At 38.1% G+C, this 22,365-nt stretch overlaps 1 protein-coding gene across 3 annotated transcripts in view; it reads left to right on the forward strand.

Moving 5' to 3' along the window:
* The window catches only part of LOC107752138 (mevalonate kinase-like), a 10,064-nt gene extending 2,763 nt beyond the window's left edge, over nt 1-7,301 (forward strand). For 2 of the 3 annotated variants that reach the window (XM_016568013.1, XM_016568016.1), the window contains exons 5-10: nt 895-998; nt 1,091-1,136; nt 1,298-1,388; nt 2,438-2,557; nt 4,245-4,398; nt 6,099-7,301. In XM_016568013.1, coding sequence (XP_016423499.1) covers nt 895-998; nt 1,091-1,136; nt 1,298-1,388; nt 2,438-2,557; nt 4,245-4,394 — 511 coding nt within the window. In that variant the 3' untranslated portion in view covers nt 4,395-4,398; nt 6,099-7,301. Of the gene's footprint in view, nt 1-894; nt 999-1,090; nt 1,137-1,297; nt 1,389-2,437; nt 2,558-4,244; nt 4,399-5,417; nt 5,420-6,098 lie in introns of all 3 variants that reach the window. The other variant, XM_016568015.1, reaches the window with a different exon arrangement.
* Nucleotides 7,302-22,365: the final 15,064 nt, after the last annotated feature.

Raw genomic sequence — 22,365 nt, forward strand, 5'->3', positions numbered from 1 at the left:
ATCAGAGGTAAAAAACAATATAAATACTGTTCAGTTTCTTGCACAGAGCGATCTTTTCGTGTCTTTACACATCAATGTATCGTCACGAGCCGCAGGGTTTAATTTGGTTTTGTTTGTGTATGTTTTTTTGACTCTCAAAGCCGTGACTCCCATTCACTTCCATTATATGACTGACAAACTGCGACGGTTTGAGTTAAAAATCTTCGTTTGTGTTCTACTGAAGAAACAAAGTCACCTACATCTTGGATGCCCTGGGGCTAAGCAGATAAACATCAAATTTTAATTTTTGGGTGAACTATCCCTTTAAGTAACCAAGGAACAGAGATTAAGTCTTTGTCCTTCGTCTGTCCTCTCAAAATTTGAAAATGTGTGGTTCAAAATACACTTTCCAGAGGAAATAAGGATCAAAAGGCATAAAATGTAGAATTGCTCTGCTGGTCACACTCAATCACATTTAGCTGCAGTGTTTCTGCAGGTGATCACCTTTATTATTTTTTCTGTCCTCTTCCTACATTATTGTTCAATAAAAATGGCTAAAAATAAGGGGGGAAAACACAAGGATTGGAATAGGTCATTTTTTTTCACCAATGATGATGATTTTATTTGAACAAAACACAAATAAAAACACACATTTTGAAATATTATTACTTTTTATATTAACTTTTTTCTATTTTTTAAATGTAATTTATTGAACAAAGCTACATTGTCAGCAATGCTGCTTAATATTTTTGTGGAAACCATTATGCTTTTTTTTTTTTTCAAGATTCTCTGATGAATATTTATTACTAGCATTTCTTTTTTATTACTTTTTTTTTTGAGGCTGTCTAGGCAGTCTACCTGTTAACTGTATTAGTATTAAGGTAATTGAGAATCTTTCATCTGTTGGTGTTGCAGGTGGAGTAAAGAGGAGATGGAGCTGATTAACAGGTGGGCGTTCATGGGTGAGAAGATCATCCACGGTAACCCTTCAGTGGTGGACAATGCTGTGGGCACATGGGGTAAAAGTCAATCTTATACATTCATGATTCTGCTTCATTTTATTTATTTATTATTACATTTATGCTTCATCACTTTATGCTTTTTATAAAAGGTGGCTTTTTAAGATACCATGCTGGGAATATAACTCCACTAAGCTGGTAAAACTATACTCTGCAAAAAATATTTTCACAATATATTTAGTCATTATTATAAAGTTACTGTTCCTGTTAATCAGAAAATTATATAAAAAGTTATTTCAGTGAAATGACAGAACCAACAGAATTTTCTAAGTGTGTTATTGAGTTCATTTCCTCCCTAGGGTCCCCATTCTGAGAATCCTTCTCACTAACACCAAAGTACCACGTAGCACCAAAGTGCTTGTTTCTGGAGTGAAGGACAAAATTAACAAGGTAGTAAATGGCTCCCCTCACCCCCCCCTTCCATGTTTTTATTCCTGTGCCCTTCAATTAGCATAATGGCCGGTGTGTGTGAGGGAGGAACACTCCAGGGGCCCGATGCCGAGTGCCTTTTATAAGAGCTCCAAATGAAACACTGTGCCAACGCTCCTGTGCTCCGTTACCTTGACAACGGCAGCAGGTAGCCTCACTGCTGGCACATCCTGATTGGTGAAGTGGAATTCCGGAATTATCGGGACGGAAAACAGCAAAAAGTCAGGGCAGACTTTAAAAGGGTCATATTCTACACTTTTGTGGCATTATTAGTCAAAGCAGTAAGTCGTAAACAATTGAGATTTAGTTTTACTGTTTCCACCCTCTTTTAGGCTGATTATACACGGGGCAACTTTTTTTGAGCAATGTTGCTTGGGCACTTTCCCATTGAGAATGGGTAACAAATTTCTATCTGGATACTTTAGATCGGTCGTTGGCCCTGTGTCTCACCTGGTTGCCCATTGATGGCAACATTGCCCAAAGTTGCCCGGCAACATTGCTCAAATAGTTGCCCTGTGTATCATCAGCCTTAGAATTTGCTTTAAAGGAATGTTTAAAAAATCATTACTCCCACATCACTTTCCTCCTTCCGTGGAACACAAAAGGAGATGATTTAAAGAATATCCAGTTGATGAATTCAGTATGATGGCAGTACATCTTGCTTTAACCTAACACTTAGTACAGCACCCAAGAGTGTCAGCAAAAAATGGTAATTTTAACATTTTTACAAAATCATGGCGGATACAGGCCTCATTGATTCAGTTCAGAGTTGAGAAATATCAATATCATGGATGGATGAATGCAAACAAAAATTCGATAGTACATTGGAGTCTTGCTATTATTATCAAATAGCAAGAATTTGAGTAGCAGATGTACAGTGATATCTTGCTTTTCTAAGGCTGACAATTATAAATATCTTTTGATGTGACAAGCTTAAGCGGATAATTTTTGTTGTTTGTACAGTATCTGTATTCTGTCCTCATAGTCCTTTGTGCTGTGTTACTTTGCAGTTTCCCTCCGTAATGAAGCCAGTTCTGGAGTCCGTCAGCGCTGTGTCCTGCGCCTGTGAACAGACTCTCACAGAGATGGCCGCGCATGGACCTTCAGCTGAGCTCTACAACATACTGGAGGTACAATCACACGGCGTTTCCTTCATAGAGAAAGTGATACCTTTAGCAATGTGCAGTAGGTGTATATTATTTATCATTTGTGTCAGACATTTGTTTTCCATTTTTGGCACAATTTTTTGTCTAAGACACATTTTCAGGATCGTAATGATTTCTGTCATGATAGGGAAAAATTAGCAGTTGCTTTTGCGATTTAGTACTGTTAAAAAGTTTGGGGTTGATATGGGTTTTTTTTTTTTTTTTAACATGTATCCTTATGACTGGTTTTGTGGTCCACGGTCACATATTTATTTGATTAAATATTTAATAATATTGTGAAATAGTTTTGCAATTCAAAATAACTGTTTTGCTTATTTTAAAATGTAATTTTATTCCTGTCATGGCAAAACTACATTTTCAGCAGCCATTACCCCAGTCTTCAGTCATTCTATTATGCTGATTTGGTCTTCGAGAAACATTTCTTCTTATTATTATTAATGTTGAAAACAGTTGTGCTGGTTAATATTTTTGAGGAAACGCATTAGTTTTACAGGATTATTTGATGAATACAACATTCAAAAGAACAGCATTTTTTTTTTTAAATATATATTTATAAGTCCGTACTGTCACCTTTGATCAATTTAATGCATCCCTTCTAAATAAAAGTACTAATATATTAATAAGTTTGACTCCAAACTTTTGAACAGTTATGCATTATTATATATATTTTTTAAATTCATACTTAGTTTTTTGCCTTCATTTTATTTTTGTATATCTTTAAGTATTATTTTCCAGGCGAAATGTAACTAACACTACTGCAAAAGCTTGCTTGTGTCATCATTTAATTTTTGCATGTAAATGAGGGTGTCAGAATAGACATGGGCTGGTGACTTAAAATGCCCAGTCAGCATTATCAATTCTGACCAAATCTTAGCTATGACATTTGTCATACAGTCAGACATAAATGGGTCACTTGCAACTGTGTTATTTAATGAGATAACATGAACTAAGAGTTGTATTTTTTAACAAAGATTAATAACTTCTGTAGCAAATGTAGCTATTGCTCATTGTGAATGTTAATGCATTAACTAAGGTTAACTAATGAGATCTTATTGTAAAGTGATACCTATTGGTCTTTATAATTCTTTTGCACTTTAATCTGTGTAAAATTTTTTACTTTATACATTTTTCTTGTATTGCTTTATTGTATTTAAATGTTATTTTTTTTGTAAGAAAAAAGTTATACTGTATTATGACAACAAATTTTTGCAACTAAATTTCAATATCGTGATAACGTATACCGTGATAAAAGCATTAGCAATTAATTGCAACATGAAAATTTGATACCTAGTCATACCGTACAATCTGACTCATATCTATCATGTTTGGGACAAACAGAAAAGGTTGTGTAGTGAACACCTTGTATCAAAACTTGTTATATTAAACAAGAGTAAAGCTGCTATTCTGGTGTGGGACACATGGCCTAGTAGTTTGCACATTTACTCGTTGATTTGTGGCGTGCATAAGGGAGATGCAAGGTTGAATCTGCATCTGTCTCTGCCCGTAATTTTCTGTCCTCCCTTGACTTTTATTTAAATAAAAAGTGTCAAAAGAGCAAAGAAATGATCAATATTTTTATTCGGAGAAAGCCCTGATGGATGGATTATATTGATCTTTTCAAGACCTGACTCTGTGTGTCATTTGTCTTCAGGAGCTGATTGATATAAACCAGCACCATCTGAACGTGATGGGTGTGGGTCACTCGTCTCTGGACACACTGTGTAGGGTCACTCTGGCCAGAGGCCTGCATAGCAAACTGACTGGGGCAGGAGGAGGAGGCTGTGGAATCACTCTCATATGACCAGGTACCAATGCACACATCAGAGTAAACAAATGATTTTTTTTTTACAATATATTTATCTCAAAGATATGACTGGTGCTTGACCTCTCAAACATCACTGGCTTGATGCTAGAGTGTTGTGGGTGGTTGCTAGAGCATTGTAATGCATTCATGTGGACAAATGGTTAACCTTCTGTCAATTCTGACTCCTGGTTTATTAAAATTGTACCAATCGTTGTTGTTTTTGTATGAAATGTCTTCCTGGAACCCTACAGTGTATATTTTGGATATGCTACCTGTGGTTAATCAGTCTGATTGCTGTGAATTGTTTGAAAAGTCTCCATGAGGGTGGCACCCTGCAGACTGCGTGACTGTTTAGCGGGATTCGTGAGGTGAATCTCGCTTGTCACTTTTGTCTGACAAAGCTAACAACTTGACACAGCAGCTGTCAGACTGGGCCACACTCTTTGTTTATGCCTGAAGCATTGAATTTTAATCAGGATCTTAGAACCCTCAAAAACAGCCTCCATTAAAGCAGACACAACGCTGGAAGAAGCCGGACAACGTTTATGATGCCTAACAACTTGAGTATGTGTCATTGTCATTTCTAGGCACACCTTGTTAAGGCTGAATTAAGATTTTTGAGGTAAAGTCCTCTTGCTCGTTTAATTTGCAAACAGAATTGGTCTTACTCCAAGTGTGTCCTGACGTTCTTGTACCTCAGCATTATTTAAAATGAAAATTGGATTCCTGCCTGTCAAAAAAGACATTGAATTCTTACTTCACTTGACACGGCAAGTGGTCTGTTTTTATATTTTGCATGTAAAATTGCACCTAGTTTCATCTTCTAAAACTCCAGAGGAACAGTATCAGCCACCTGGTGATACACACACACACACACACACACACACACACACACACTCACTGATTCTTGGGTTTCATGTTTGAGGGTTTGGCAGATTGTCAGACCTGCATATGGTCAGTGCTCCTGACACAAACAAACGTGTTTCAGCTGGAACAATGTTGCGAATAAAGTATGTTAAGATGTGACGTACAAATAAGATTTTCATCTGAACCAAGTTTGTTTCCTGGACAATTTTTCACATGCTCCTGCCGGTGAGTTGTGCTGTTTATGCGAGTGACACAAATGCAAATCCAATCCTATCCAATATAATATATTATAAATACCTTTTAGAAGTTTGGGGTTGATAATGTTTTTAAAAGAAGTCTCTTATACTCACCAAGGTTGCATTTATTTGATCAAAAATACAGTAAAAACAGTGATATTGTGAAATAATAAAATTTTACAAAACTGATTTCTATTTTAATACAGTATATATTCAAATGTAATTCAGGCTGAATTTTTAGCAACCAGTCACATGATCCTTCAGAAACATTCCAATATCCTGATTTGATGCTTAAGAAACAGTTCTTACTATCAGTGTTAACAGTTGTGCAGCTTAATATTTTCGTAGAAACCGTGATACACATATAAATGCTTTTACGGTCTCCTTGGGTCAATTTAATATGTCCTTGCTGAATAAAAGTATTAATTTCTTAAACAATTTACCAGCCCTTTTTGATTATATTATATTATGTTTTGTAGATGCAGAAATGACACATTTACACAATTTAGCTTTAACTCCATGGAGCACCTGTTTAACTGAGTGTAATTTTTCTAGGCCTTGGTGTTGATGGGGACGTTTTTGTCCTTTCTGTTTACAGAAACCGATACTTCAGTGATTCAGAGCACCGTTGAGGAGCTGAAGGCCTGTGGCTTTGACTGCTGGGAGACCAGCATCGGAGCTCCTGGAGTCCAGCAGCACTCTTCAGCTGCACTCAGTCAGGACATACCGAAGATCCTCCACAGCTACTGAAACAGAAAGCAAGCACACTGTACTGTATGCATCATTGCTGCTGTTACTCTGGATCCTGGTTTGATAAACGTAATTCATATTCACATTGCAATTTTTTTATAGAATTGGAAAATGCTATAAAACATAACCTTATCATCTGCTGAATTAAGATTTTTTAAAAATATGTTTGTATTATTTCTTTCAGAGTGCATGCATTATAAAGTTTTGTATGCCAGTAGATGGCAGCAAAGTGTAAAACAAATTTAATACTGTCAATTTTTGACAGTATGTATGGAATGCAAATAATAGATAATTTAATTAAATATAGATACTAACTAAATTAATTTAAAAAATAGCTTTTAATAAATTTCAGCCTTTTCATGAAAAGCTGTCATGCACAACATTATTATTTTCTGACCTGTCTATGTATTCCCAGCAAATGCAGTATGATCATCTCATTTGTCAAAAATGTTTCTCAACACGGATCACATTTCCGACCAGAACTAGCACAGCTTGGAGCATTTTGGACTGAGTACAGCCGTTGTATTATTGTCACTAAACCCAAAGTAATTACTTTTCAGTTCTTTGCACTTTGTCAGAATATTTTGCACCGGAACAGTTTTGAAGCCAAGGAGGGGATGCTGGGACGCATTTGGCTGTCGACCAGACGCGGTCCAAGTTGATCTGTGAAGCGCGGTGATGAAATAAACGCTCTGCACTTAGAGCGGAGCACATTTCCCCACAGTCCCAGGAGAGGGGTGTAATTTTAGTGGTGTTTTGTGAGGAACAGATAAAGAGGGCTATCTTCAGCACACAAGACCTGGAGCTAGAGAATAGGAAATGGATTTGCACTGAGATGAATATGTTCCTGTAAACCAAAGGCCGGCAGAAGTACAGAGCCCCTTATGCTTGAACAAGTCAACTTTGAGAAGACCTAGGGAGGCCAGAGACACATTTAAAAGAGAGTGTTGTTGGTTTTGTAAATGTGAAGCTCTCGGTGTACTTAATTAAGGTGCATAACCATCATTTCGGAATTAAAGGGAACATAATGTGCAGACCAGATTTCCTGGCCAGTCTTTATTTTCCTATTTTTCTTGTTAAGCGCTTTTAGGTTATGTTTTGTGCAGAAAAAAGTGCTGTTTTTGTCCACGCAGTGCAAGTCAGTGAAGTTCAGAACCTGACTTTCATTGCACATTTTTGGTTTAACATTCACTTCGAGAGCTTAAACATGGCTTTTAACGATGATGTTGTTGAACATGTTTACCTGTTGTGTGCAGGATGCATCTCAGTTTGATTATTTTGCTTCGTCATTTGTGACCCTGGACCACAAAACCAGTCTTAAGTGTCAATTTTTCGAAATTGAGATTTATTCATCATCTGAAAGCTGAATAAATAAGATTTCCATTGATGTATGGTTTGTTAGGATAGGACAATATTTGGCCGAGATACAACTATTTGAAAATCTGGAATCTGAGGGTGCAAAAAAATCAAAATATTGAGAAAATCGCCTTTAAAATTGTCCAAATGAAGTTCTTAGCAATGCATATTACTAATCAAAAATGAATTTTTACATTTTAATCTGGACTACAACGTGCCCTAGATATTGTTTGAAAGTGTTTTGATTTTTTATTGTTCGGTCACACTTTACATTAGGGCTTCATTAGTTAACATTAGTTAATTCATTAGTTAAACTGCCAATGAAAAATTCTTCTGAACATTTATTACTCTTAGGTATTCCAATATTTAATAACAGAATGTTAAAATGCAGCTGTGTTATTTAATGAGATAACATGAACTAAGAGTTGTATTTTTTAACAAAGATTAATAACTTCTGTAGCAAATGTAGCTATTGCTCATTGTGAATGTTAATGCATTAACTAAGGTTAACTAATGAGATCTTATTGTAAAGTGATACCTATTGGTCTTTATAATTCTTTTGCACTTTAATCTGTGTAAAATTTTTTACTTTATACATTTTTCTTGTATTGCTTTATTGTATTTAAATGTTATTTTTTTTGTAAGAAAAAAGTTATACTGTATTATGACAACAAATTTTTGCAACTAAATTTCAATATCGTGATAACGTATACCGTGATAAAAGCATTAGCAATTAATTGCAACATGAAAATTTGATACCTAGTCATACCGTACAATCTGACTCATATCTATCATGTTTGGGACAAACAGAAAAGGTTGTGTAGTGAACACCTTGTATCAAGATCAGTTAATTTATTACAGTTCACTGTATTGCTGCAAATCTTGTTACATTACACAAGAGCAAAGATACTCTTCTGTTGTCGGACACATGGCAGTTTGCGCATTTACTCGTTGATTTGTGGTGGGCACAAGGGTGAGGCAAGTTTGAATTGTCCTGTTCTTCATCCGTCTCTGCCCGTAATTTTCTGTCCTCCCTTGACTTTTATTTAAATAAAAAGTGTCAAAAGAGCAAAGAAATGATCAATATTTTTATTCGGAGAAAGCCCTGATGGATGGATTATATTGATCTTTTCAAGACCTGACTCTGTGTGTCATTTGTCTTCAGGAGCTGATTGATATAAACCAGCACCATCTGAACGTGATGGGTGTGGGTCACTCGTCTCTGGACACACTGTGTAGGGTCACTCTGGCCAGAGGCCTGCATAGCAAACTGACTGGGGCAGGAGGAGGAGGCTGTGGAATCACTCTCATATGACCAGGTACCAATGCACACATCAGAGTAAACAAATGATTTTTTTTTTACAATATATTTATCTCAAAGATATGACTGGTGCTTGACCTCTCAAACATCACTGGCTTGATGCTAGAGTGTTGTGGGTGGTTGCTAGAGCATTGTAATGCATTCATGTGGACAAATGGTTAACCTTCTGTCAATTCTGACTCCTGGTTTATTAAAATTGTACCAATCGTTGTTGTTTTTGTATGAAATGTCTTCCTGGAACCCTACAGTGTATATTTTGGATATGCTACCTGTGGTTAATCAGTCTGATTGCTGTGAATTGTTTGAAAAGTCTCCATGAGGGTGGCACCCTGCAGACTGCGTGACTGTTTAGCGGGATTCGTGAGGTGAATCTCGCTTGTCACTTTTGTCTGACAAAGCTAACAACTTGACACAGCAGCTGTCAGACTGGGCCACACTCTTTGTTTATGCCTGAAGCATTGAATTTTAATCAGGATCTTAGAACCCTCAAAAACAGCCTCCATTAAAGCAGACACAACGCTGGAAGAAGCCGGACAACGTTTATGATGCCTAACAACTTGAGTATGTGTCATTGTCATTTCTAGGCACACCTTGTTAAGGCTGAATTAAGATTTTTGAGGTAAAGTCCTCTTGCTCGTTTAATTTGCAAACAGAATTGGTCTTACTCCAAGTGTGTCCTGACGTTCTTGTACCTCAGCATTATTTAAAATGAAAATTGGATTCCTGCCTGTCAAAAAAGACATTGAATTCTTACTTCACTTGACACGGCAAGTGGTCTGTTTTTATATTTTGCATGTAAAATTGCACCTAGTTTCATCTTCTAAAACTCCAGAGGAACAGTATCAGCCACCTGGTGATACACACACACACACACACACACACACACACACACACTCACTGATTCTTGGGTTTCATGTTTGAGGGTTTGGCAGATTGTCAGACCTGCATATGGTCAGTGCTCCTGACACAAACAAATGTGTTTCAGCTGGAACAATGTTGCGAATAAAGTATGTTAAGATGTGACGTACAAATAAGATTTTCATCTGAACCAAGTTTGTTTCCTGGACAATTTTTCACATGCTCCTGCCGGTGAGTTGTGCTGTTTATGCGAGTGACACAAATGCAAATCCAATCCTATCCAATATAATATATTATAAATACCTTTTAGAAGTTTGGGGTTGATAATGTTTTTAAAAGAAGTCTCTTATACTCACCAAGGTTGCATTTATTTGATCAAAAATACAGTAAAAACAGTGATATTGTGAAATAATAAAATTTTACAAAACTGATTTCTATTTTAATACAGTATATATTCAAATGTAATTCAGGCTGAATTTTTAGCAACCAGTCACATGATCCTTCAGAAACATTCCAATATCCTGATTTGATGCTTAAGAAACAGTTCTTACTATCAGTGTTAACAGTTGTGCAGCTTAATATTTTCGTAGAAACCGTGATACACATATAAATGCTTTTACGGTCTCCTTGGGTCAATTTAATATGTCCTTGCTGAATAAAAGTATTAATTTCTTAAACAATTTACCAGCCCTTTTTGATTATATTATATTATGTTTTGTAGATGCAGAAATGACACATTTACACAATTTAGCTTTAACTCCATGGAGCACCTGTTTAACTGAGTGTAATTTTTCTAGGCCTTGGTGTTGATGGGGACGTTTTTGTCCTTTCTGTTTACAGAAACCGATACTTCAGTGATTCAGAGCACCGTTGAGGAGCTGAAGGCCTGTGGCTTTGACTGCTGGGAGACCAGCATCGGAGCTCCTGGAGTCCAGCAGCACTCTTCAGCTGCACTCAGTCAGGACATACCGAAGATCCTCCACAGCTACTGAAACAGAAAGCAAGCACACTGTACTGTATGCATCATTGCTGCTGTTACTCTGGATCCTGGTTTGATAAACGTAATTCATATTCACATTGCAATTTTTTTATAGAATTGGAAAATGCTATAAAACATAACCTTATCATCTGCTGAATTAAGATTTTTTAAAAATATGTTTGTATTATTTCTTTCAGAGTGCATGCATTATAAAGTTTTGTATGCCAGTAGATGGCAGCAAAGTGTAAAACAAATTTAATACTGTCAATTTTTGACAGTATGTATGGAATGCAAATAATAGATAATTTAATTAAATATAGATACTAACTAAATTAATTTAAAAAATAGCTTTTAATAAATTTCAGCCTTTTCATGAAAAGCTGTCATGCACAACATTATTATTTTCTGACCTGTCTATGTATTCCCAGCAAATGCAGTATGATCATCTCATTTGTCAAAAATGTTTCTCAACACGGATCACATTTCCGACCAGAACTAGCACAGCTTGGAGCATTTTGGACTGAGTACAGCCGTTGTATTATTGTCACTAAACCCAAAGTAATTACTTTTCAGTTCTTTGCACTTTGTCAGAATATTTTGCACCGGAACAGTTTTGAAGCCAAGGAGGGGATGCTGGGACGCATTTGGCTGTCGACCAGACGCGGTCCAAGTTGATCTGTGAAGCGCGGTGATGAAATAAATGCTCTGCACTTAGAGCGGAGCACATTTCCCCACAGTCCCAGGAGAGGGGTGTAATTTTAGTGGTGTTTTGTGAGGAACAGATAAAGAGGGCTATCTTCAGCACACAAGACCTGGAGCTAGAGAATAGGAAATGGATTTGCACTGAGATGAATATGTTCCTGTAAACCAAAGGCCGGCAGAAGTACAGAGCCCCTTATGCTTGAACAAGTCAACTTTGAGAAGACCTAGGGAGGCCAGAGACACATTTAAAAGAGAGTGTTGTTGGTTTTGTAAATGTGAAGCTCTCGGTGTACTTAATTAAGGTGCATAACCATCATTTCGGAATTAAAGGGAACATAATGTGCAGACCAGATTTCCTGGCCAGTCTTTATTTTCCTATTTTTCTTGTTTAGCGCTTTTAGGTTATGTTTTGTGCAGAAAAAAGTGCTGTTTTTGTCCACGCAGTGCAAGTCAGTGAAGTTCAGAACCTGACTTTCATTGCACATTTTTGGTTTAACATTCACTTCGAGAGCTTAAACATGGCTTTTAACGATGATGTTGTTGAACATGTTTACCTGTTGTGTGCAGGATGCATCTCAGTTTGATTATTTTGCTTCGTCATTTGTGACCCTGGACCACAAAACCAGTCTTAAGTGTCAATTTTTCGAAATTGAGATTTATTCATCATCTGAAAGCTGAATAAATAAGATTTCCATTGATGTATGGTTTGTTAGGATAGGACAATATTTGGCCGAGATACAACTATTTGAAAATCTGGAATCTGAGGGTGCAAAAAAATCAAAATATTGAGAAAATCGCCTTTAAAGTTGTCCAAATGAAGTTCTTAGCAATGCATATTACTAATCAAAAATTAAGTTTTAATATATTTACGGTAGGAAATTTACAAAATATCTTCATGGAACATGATCTTTACTTAATATCCTAATGATTTTTGGCATAAAAGAAAAATCAATAATTTTGACCCATTCAATGTATTTTTGGCTATTGCTACAAATATACCCCAGCGACTTAAGACTGGTTTTGTGCTCCAGGGTCACGTTTGTGTTCAAAAGTTTGAAGGCCTAAGGTTTTTAGGAAGATTTTAATTAGTTTTTTTTTTTAATTAATATTTGTATTCAGCAAGGATGCATTAAATTGATCAAAAGTGACTTTGACCTTATTATAAAAAAATCCATTTCAAAATAAATGCTGTTTTTTTATTTTACTTTATATTCATCAAAGTATCTTGAAAAAATGTATCTCAAAAATATTACGCAGCTGTTTTCAACACTGATAATAAAAAAATGTTTGAGCACCAAATCAGCATATTAACATGATTTCTGAAGGATCATATGGCACTGAAGAAAACACGTGCTTCAACTTGTAATAGTACTTCACAATACTATTGCAATTACTGTTTTTCTATATTTTTGAGCAAATTAATGCAGCCTTGATGAGACGTTTTTCTAAAACATTAAAATAAATAACAGAAGTGTACTTTCTTTCTTGTGTATAGCTGATCTACACCTTTGGAGTACATTGACGTTTTACGAGGAAACAATCGCAGCACTCTAAGGAAGTGACCTCAGACCCCAGAAGTGAGCCGTTGTCCTCTTGTCAATCACGGCGTGTGGCATTTACCCACAAACGGGCCACCTACCTGTACATACTACATACATGCTATGAATATTGCTTTTTCTGATGCCATCAGCTCTAAAGGGTAAAAATGAGTTGCATCATCTTCCCTTCCCATTTTCCCCTCTCTGCCACATTCACTTTGGCCCGATCCAGTTTGGATCTCATCCTCAGACACATTGAGGAATCGCTTTTCAATCTCTGATCTGCTGTAATGAAAAGCGAGAGGGTATTGCCTGTGAATGTGGTAACCGGATTAGTGGAGGGAGGAGAGGGTGGCATCGGCCGTTCGAGGGAGAACAGATGAATGAGTAAAGCTGGCTTTAACCAGAAGAGGGGGGCCCAAGACCGGCCCCCGCCACCGAAATCCCCCTGACCCACTGCTAGTCATGCGCCCCGTGTTTGTGCTGACAAACAATTTCACAAAAACAGATCCACCAAAAGGTTATCGACTTTTCCTCCTTCCTTCCATCCCGTTTTCGAACATGAGAGCCCTTGATAGGGCCGGCAATGAGTTAAACACTATTGGCAGTTTTGAAGTCTGTCCAACAAACAACTGGCAGAGGATGCTAGAGAGAAAAGGTCAGTTTGTGGAGGGGGGGAAAATCTGGAATAATTGATTTTTTTCGTTCCCTCTCTGTTGTTTTTATTCATTTCTTTAAATGTCAGAAGGCTTTTGTGCAGACAGGTTGTTTGAATGAATGGGAACTGGCCGGCCAAGGCTGCCTTTGGTGAACCTTGACCCTCTGTGTGGCGTCCTCTCTGCGCATTCTCTGTTGTGTCGAATCCGCGTCTTCGGCCCCCTCCGTAACCCCAGCTTGAATTTAATTACCACTGAGCTCTTCAATTTAAATTGCATTGATGAAGAGGAATGAGGAGGAGGAGGGGCGAGCCGTACCTCTCTGTCTCTCCTCCCTGCGAGGCACAGATGGTATTTTTTATCAATGTCAGCGGCAGCTTCTTTCTGCACTGATGAATAGATTCTAAGGATGGCCTGACATTATTTCAGATAACAGAGGCAGCTAAGAAAAGGGGTCAAGGATGGAGGGAAACGGCAGAGCTATTGAAATATAATAAAACAAGAATTCAGGCCTTTTCCACTTTATTCATGCTATGAATATTGCTTTTTCTGATGCCATCAGCTCTAAAGGGGAAAAATGAGTTGCATCATCTTCCCTTCCCATTTTCCCCTCTCTGCCACATTCACTTTGGCCCGATCCAGTTTGGATCTCATCCTCAGACAGATTGAGGAATCGCTTTTCAATCTCTGATCTGCTGTAATGAAAAGCGAGAGGGTACTGCCTGTGAATGTGGTAACCGGATTAGTGGAGGGAGGAGAGGGTGGCATCGGCCGTTCGAGGAAGAACAGATGAATGAGTAAAGCTGGCTTTAACCAGAAGAGGGGGGCCCAAGACCGGCCCCCGCCACCGAAATCCCCCTGACCCACTGCTAGTCATGCGCCCCGTGTTTGTGCTGACAAACAATTTCACAAAAACAGATCCACCAAAAGGTTATCGACTTTTCCTCCTTCCTTCCATCCCGTTTTCGAACATGAGAGCCCTTGATAGGGCCGGCAATGAGTTAAACACTATTGGCAGTTTTGAAGTCTGTCCAACAAACAACTGGCAGAGGATGCTAGAGAGAAAAGGTCAGTTTGTGGAGGGGGGAAAAATCTGGAATAATTGATTTTTTTCGTTCCCTCTCTGTTGTTTTTATTCATTTCTTTAAATGTCAGAAGGCTTTTGTGCAGACAGGTTGTTTGAATGAATGGGAACTGGCCGGCCAAGGCTGCCTTTGGTGAACCTTGACCCTCTGTGTGGCGTCCTCTCTGCGCATTCTCTGTTGTGTCGAATCCGCGTCTTCGGCCCCCTCCGTAACCCCAGCTTGAATTTAATTACCACTGAGCTCTTCAATTTAAATTGCATTGATGAAGAGGAATGAGGAGGAGGAGGGGCGAGCCGTACCTCTCTGTCTCTCCTCCCTGCGAGGCACAGATGGTATTTTTTATCAATGTCAGCGGCAGCTTCTTTCTGCACTGATGAATAGATTCTAAGGATGGCCTGACATTATTTCAGATAACAGAGGCAGCTAAGAAAAGGGGTCAAGGATGGAGGGAAACGGCAGAGCTATTGAAATATAATAAAACAAGAATTCAGGCCTTTTCCACTTTATTCTGTTTGTCTGTTGCCAGCCGAAATTATTTCTCCCCTTCCGTATGTTCCTTTAACCAAAGTTCAAGAGTGACAGTTCAAGTAATGAGTAAATGTGAGGACATGATGTGTTTTTATTCCTCTTTTCTCTGGGCATGTGAGCATTGTGTGGTGCTGTTGGGACTCATTCTCTGCAGGGATGTGACACTGTGCGTGATGGATATGAACTCTGCGTTTGTCTGGGTGACACTCTAAACAGATCATAGAAGAAGAGCACGCTGGCAGCATGTCCTTTTTGTGAGAGTGGCACGGATGAAAGCCAGCGACTGGCCAGCTGTGTGAGTGTCTTCTCAGCAGGCTTTGCCTTTGATACCACTTTTACAGGAAAAGTAACATTCATCACCCCTCTTTATTTTACTGTCCTTTCCTCTTTCTATTAATTTCCTTCTCCTTTTCCCTGTCCTGTCATCGCTCCTGCCGTTGTCATCTTACCTTTCTTTTTCCATTTCTCATTTTCTGCTCTTTTCCTAATTCCTTTTATTATTTAATTGTTGTTTCCTTCTCCTTCCCTGTTCATATTTTGTCCTTTTCTTCTTTCCTTTTCTCTGTTCTGATCCTTTCCATTTACTTTTCCTTTTTATTTATTGTCCTGTCCTGTTATTTCCTTCTTCCCCTTCATTTTTTGTCATTTTTGTTTTTCTTTCACTCCCCTTATTTTCTTTTATGATCCTTTCCATTTCCCTTTTCCTACCTTTTCGTCTTTCCATTTCCTTTTCCCATTCCTCTTTCCTGTTGTTTTCCCCTTTTCAGTTTCATAATTTGTCTTTTTTCTTTTCCTCTCATCTCCTCTAATTTCCCCCTTCTTTCTATACCCTTTCTATTCTGATTCATTTTAATCTTTCCTTTTTCCTGTTCCCATTTTTTTCATTTCCTTTTTCTTGTCCTGTTATTTTCCCCTGTCCTTTTAATGTTTTTGTCATTTTCTTCTTTCCTTTCCACCTCCTTCCCCTTCTTTCCCTATTTTTCTTTCTTTTTTTATCCTTTTCCGTTCTTCTTTCATTTCCTTTTCCTCTTTTTTTCCCTGCCCTATTATTTCCCCCTTTCCTTTTCATATTTTGTCCTTATTTCTGATTCTTTCCTTTTCATTTCTCATTTCTTGTCCTTTTCCTGGTACATTATTTCCTTTCCTTTCCTTTCCCCTGTTCTGTAATTTCCCCTTTCCTTTCCATTTTCTCTCCTTTTCCTTTCTATCGCTTTTCTCTTTCCTGGCATTTTCCTCTTTCCTTTTTCTCTCCTCTCTGGTTCATTAGACTTATTGATTTTTAACCCTAGCAACTTTAGCAAAATCGAGGCTGGTGATATTTCACGGGTAAAGCCTGGTGTGCAATTCCAATTCGTGAGAAGGCTTTCGTCTTGCCCACCGGTGACCTCTCACCTTCCTTCAAGAGCTCGTGGCTCTGCAGCTGAGCAGGGCTCTTTTCTCTGCTCCTCTTGAGAAGATGCTGCAAGGGTCAGGGTCAAGGTGGTGTAAAATGAGAGTATGTGTGGGAGTTTGTGTGTCTTTCAGAGTGGAGAAAAGCATTCCCCTTCTGCCTGGCCCTGGTGAGAAGTGAGAGCAGAGGTCAGCTGACCCCATTAAGGCTGTCGGCTGTAGAAGAATCTGGCACAGACCTTCACATGTCAAGAGGATGAAGCGTGTGTGTGTGTGTGTGTGTGTGTGTGGGAGAGAGAGAGAGAAAAGAAGTCCTTGTGCGAGCACATGAATAGGTGGGATAAATCGGTGAGAACACAAGACTTCAGCATCTTATAGACACTTCAGGTTGATGAATTCACTTAAGGTCCTGTCTTGATGAATGAGCACATTTGAACCAAAATCACTGTTATTCACAGTCTCGGTGAAAGCATATCAGTTCAATGATGAATGATTCTGTGTAGTATGTTAATAGCATTGGTAATTGAAGTTCTTTTTTCACAAACAAAAACGTTCCATCATAACATCATAATAATGTCATGGTATTCTTTGTAGTACCATGTAAATACCATAGTATATGAATATAAATCAGTAATCAAACAGTATGCCATGGTTTATGGGTTGTTGGAAATCCTGCGGTATGAAATTTAATACTATTTTAAGTATCATTTTGATCATTCTTTTATAATTATGCTTGCAGCTTTTATTACCTCATATTAATGTAGAGACTGGAGAGCCCTTTTTATACAAATTTGAACTTAAAATGTAAAATTTTCCATAAAAAAGTCCATGGAAAAATTAAACGTACATGAATCAATTACCCATATACCACATTTACTGTTTTATAGTTATGGTACTTCCAAGAATACAATGATATTCCATCTGATACTCCCACCGCCACGGTCCTTTTTTTTCCGCGCTAAGGGTTTATAGCAGAGAAATTGCATAACATTCTTTATTATGCCAGTGCTACTGTATATATACCACATTGATTTTACAATATAAAATATCTGAACTGTACTAAGTGTAGTGTTTGGGTGCTCAAGTCTACATATCTAATTGCAGAGGAATGCTTTTGTTGTACTGTAGGTTTTGAAGAGCTTCATTGATTTTTGTAGAAGCGCTCATCTCTGCTTGGCTAACGCTCAGAGCATGAAGCCTGTTGGACTCTCCTCAGAAAATCTCTCAAGAGCAAATCGAAGCAGTTCAGAGTGGAGGGTGTCGGGGAAGGGCACCTTTACCTGCTCTAAACACACAGAGTAAAGAACCTTCCCAGAACATGAAGAGATCTTGTTGCTGTCTGAAGCTCTGTTCCAAAAACTAGTGAGCTGCCCTACATAGGCAGCATCCTAACTGAAATCAAACTTTATATGTGACTGATTTGGAATGCACTAGAAAGGCAGCAACTTTAATTGATTTTTGCCAATAACTTAAACCTCTAAAAATAGAGCTATTGTGAGGTTGTTAATCAGTGTTATATGCTTTTGTTAAAGCTGTCAGTCCACATTATTTATTAATTTTGTTAAAGGGGTCATATGATGCGATTTAAATTTTTCCTTTCTCTTTGGAGTGTTACAAGCTCTTGGTGCATAAAGAAGATCTGTAAAGTTGCAAAGACTAAAGTCTCAAATCCAAAGAGATATTCTTTATAAAAGTTAAGAGTCAGCCACACCTACCTAAAACGGCTCATTCTAACACGCCCCCACATATCTACATCACGATGTGGGAAGATTTGCATAAAGCCGCCCAAATGTCCACCCAAAGAAAGAAGGCGTAACTTTTATCCTCGCTGTAGTATTGTTGTTGCCGCCACCGCTATGTGGGTGCTGTGTGTTTCGTTGTGAAAGCGAAACTACTTTGTTTGGCCTTCCAAAAGAGGACACGACTAGAAATCAGTGGTTAAGTTGTATTTACAACAACGTTCCAGAACAGTTCAACCCAAATATTCAGATGTGTGCAGCACATTTTATGGAGGACTGTTTACTGATCCTGGGAGAGCAACGTTAGACTAAAATGCCGGCAGTTCTGACTCACGTAAGTACGTTTTCTTTTATCATTTGCCACTGATGATTCAAACGCGAATTTTGAGCAGTGTAGAGTAGCGCTTATTGTTTGTCATTTCTCCGATCACAAATGCAGACATGGTTTTATGTTTACGCGGCGCGATGCACGCAGCGCGTAAAAAAACAGTATAAGTCATTATAATCCGTAATTATGTCCCCACTGGATGCAACGAATGCCTCGTTTGTAATGGGTTTTATTGGTTTTGTCTAGTAGCGCCGCCCGGGAGACGGCATCACAGTATGGTAGGGGCGTAACATTTCCGTTTTTGAACCTTAAACCGCATAAACACATTTCATTACACCAAATACACAAAATAATGTTCTTTTTAGCAACATCATATGACCCCTTTAAATAATCCTGTTTAACAGCTGAATTCCAGGTGAAAGACTACATTACGTTTGATTCTACAATGAAAGCAATCTGCGCCACTGTTAAACATGAATATTTTTGTAGTTCTTTACCTCATTAAAGCCATAAAATCCATAGACGTACCAAATTTTCAATTATTATTTTTTTTAAGTTTGTAACTCTTCGATTCGCCTTGTAGCTGGTTGTTTGGTTCATGGCATATAACTCTTTTTAAAAATCCCTCTAGAAATAATGGATAATATACAACTGGAACCAAGACTAAATGGACATGCACATTTTCATAGTGCTCCTTACTAAATTGATTCCTATAGAGTTTGTCCTCAGCATGTTGTTAAACTAGGGCTATGATACTCCTGTGTGAGTAAAAGTCCATAGCGCACACAACTATTTCAGAAAATAATGCATTTCTAATTACACCAAACTATTTCTAGCATTTAGTTTTTTATTTCTTGAACAAAATTTTAATTAATTCAAGTATTGAATGAAAGTTTGGTTAGGCCTATAATTAAAATTTCTCATGTCTCCGCCTTCTTGAATTCAATTTTTTTCTCTGAGCTTGTCGATGCGTTCTGGAATTGCTTTCTCCATACGTCGACAATTTGTCAAATACAAGGTATTTTAGGAGCCTGCATAATTAATTTGCCTCCATTTTGAACCTTTGCGTTGGTGGTGTCTGCCTGTGATGTCTTAAAATGCTTTGAAAAAGGTTTTGGAGCAGAGCTTGAGAGTCCTGCTTTTATCCACACTGGCCTAATACACAAAATAACTCCTACTCGTTGCAATGTCAAACTGAATTTCCTGAGCTTTCATAACTTCACTGTGAATGACAGCTGATTGCATTGTGGATTTTCAGGTGTCTAAATGCAGCCTTTGTGGATGGACCGGACACGGTCGCGTGTCGGAAATGAATTAGCGTTTGCTTAATCCCGTCATCCTGCATTCCGCTCCATTCTTTCTCTCCTTTTAAAATGCAGATGCTCATTTGATAAGACAGCATCCTCAGTCAGCAGAGATAAGCGTAATTTAATCCAATGCAAATGCAATTGCTTGAGTGCTTAATGGAGATATAACATCCCGCTCTGATTTTGGGCCCATTTAAATAAAAATTGAAACAAGCAGTCGGCATCCGTGCCAAATTCAATCCCATCTCGTGCAGATCAACCGATTTGATCTGCATTTGAATACATCAAAATTGAAGCTATACCATCTTGATGTAGGCTATGAAAAATCATCCACGATACTTAGAGCGATTGAACCATTTCATCTCCAGCTATCAGTTTCACTGGTAGAGATATACATGCTAATTCTGTGGTTTCATTCTCCATCTATTATGACTCGGACCTGGAGCTGGGATTTGTCCTGTGGTCACCTTGGCTTTAAATTATGTGTGCAAATGACCTGCGGCGGGCCCTGACCGTGCCGGCGCTTCGCCTTCCTGTCTGCCCACTCGGCTGCTGTAATTAGAGCCGCGCAGGTAGGAGTGTTCAGATTTCATCTACTGAATTCCTGATAATATCTAATAATCTGAAAGCATTTTAAAATTGGTCTCTCGTGCTCATGCATTATGCATGAGCTGCTGATTGCTTCTTTGCATAGATTAGCAATCATTTTACAGATATATTTTAAGAGGGAAAAACGCTCATAAGGACGTGGAGACTTTAGGTTTCGCATTGGCTTGCATTCGAGATGCTAGTTACAGGTAATTTAGGTTCCTCTCTCGCTCGCTCGCTCTCTTTCAGCCCCTGATTTCTGCCTCCGTGCACATCATCAGTAGAGGAATGTCTATAATTTCTTGTCCTCTTTTCTCTTGATTACTCACTTGTTGAGCATCCAGGCATCTGCAGAGCTCGTCGAGTCCTGCGCCGTTTCCCAGAGTTCTAGTGCTGTTGAGCAATCAGCACACATTAGTCATCAGGAGGCACCGTCATCTGCATACGTGAGGCTCGTTTCGCCGTCAAATGCTTAAGTGACCTCTCCATTCCCCCTGCGCCCGGCACAGATCGGCGTGAGACAGAAGGTGGGTGTAACGGGTTACATTACTTATAATTTAAATCTTCACTGTTATGGATCAATTAGGAGAATCAGAAGATTAGTATGTTCGGCTATGGAGGTAGAGAGTATCTGCTGAAGGATGACAGGAAACCACAATTTAGGTAAGTATATAGAATTGTTTATAAATTTTCCTTTAACTGCAGGCCTTTTCCCTTCTTAAAAGAAACACTTACAATACAATAAAATAAAATAAATAATTCAAAACAAATTACATCAATACACAAAAAGAAACAAAAAAACAAATCACTTCGATCGAATCACTTATTTTATTATAAAAGTATTTGTTAATACCATCAATCTTCAATTATTTACTTTTGTAAACCTCAATTTATATTAATATATATATATACTATAACCCTTACTTAGTCTGGGTTACATGGGGGTATGGTCTAATGAGCGGGAAAACGAAGCTGTAACCTGGCCTCCCAGGTGAGCTGTACCGGCTTCGTCTCCCCGGCAGCCGTTTGACCTGATCGCCGTTGGGTGCGTTCATCTATATTAATGCTTGAGGTGTTAAATGCTCCGAGTCACCTTGGACTTCAATTGCTGTCAGGAGGAAAGGTGCTGTGACATGACAGTGATATTCTGTAATGAGAAAAAATGTTCCATGGAGCTTTAAAGTGGATTTGAGAGTGTTTCTTAAGGTAATGTGTCATAATATGAGTGACACGCGGTGGGCCCGCAGGAACTGAAACCTAGTGCAATCCAGACTCTTAAAGGAATGCAACGCCGTTTTTTCCACTTTAAAAACAAAAGAAATTAATACGATTTTTGAGAAATGTTCAAAACAAATGTTTAAAAAATACTCACTTTATCTTGGTAGCCCCCTCATTAATGGACACTTGTGAAATAAATGAATAATTATTAATTCTGTAAATATAGATTTTTGTATGAGATGCTGTAGTTAAATTGCAAGCAGACACATTTTGGAATGCAACAGTTTACAGAATAGCGCTTGCGTTGCTGGAAGCATGTGTGTTCACATGCTTGCATTGTCTATGTTTTGGCCTTAAAGGGGTCATATGATGCTGCTAAAAAGAACATTATTTTGTGTATTTGGTGTAATGAAATGTGTTTATGCGGTTTAAAGTAAAAAAAACACATTATTTTCCACATACTGTACATTATTGTTTCTCCTCTATGCCCCGCCTTTTTGAAACGCGTCGATTTTTACAAAAC

The sequence above is a fragment of the Sinocyclocheilus rhinocerous genome, unplaced genomic scaffold, assembly GCF_001515625.1.
Source record: "Sinocyclocheilus rhinocerous isolate Xijiao unplaced genomic scaffold, SAMN03320098_v1.1 scaffold1312, whole genome shotgun sequence".
NCBI classification, from domain to species: domain Eukaryota; kingdom Metazoa; phylum Chordata; class Actinopteri; order Cypriniformes; family Cyprinidae; genus Sinocyclocheilus; species Sinocyclocheilus rhinocerous.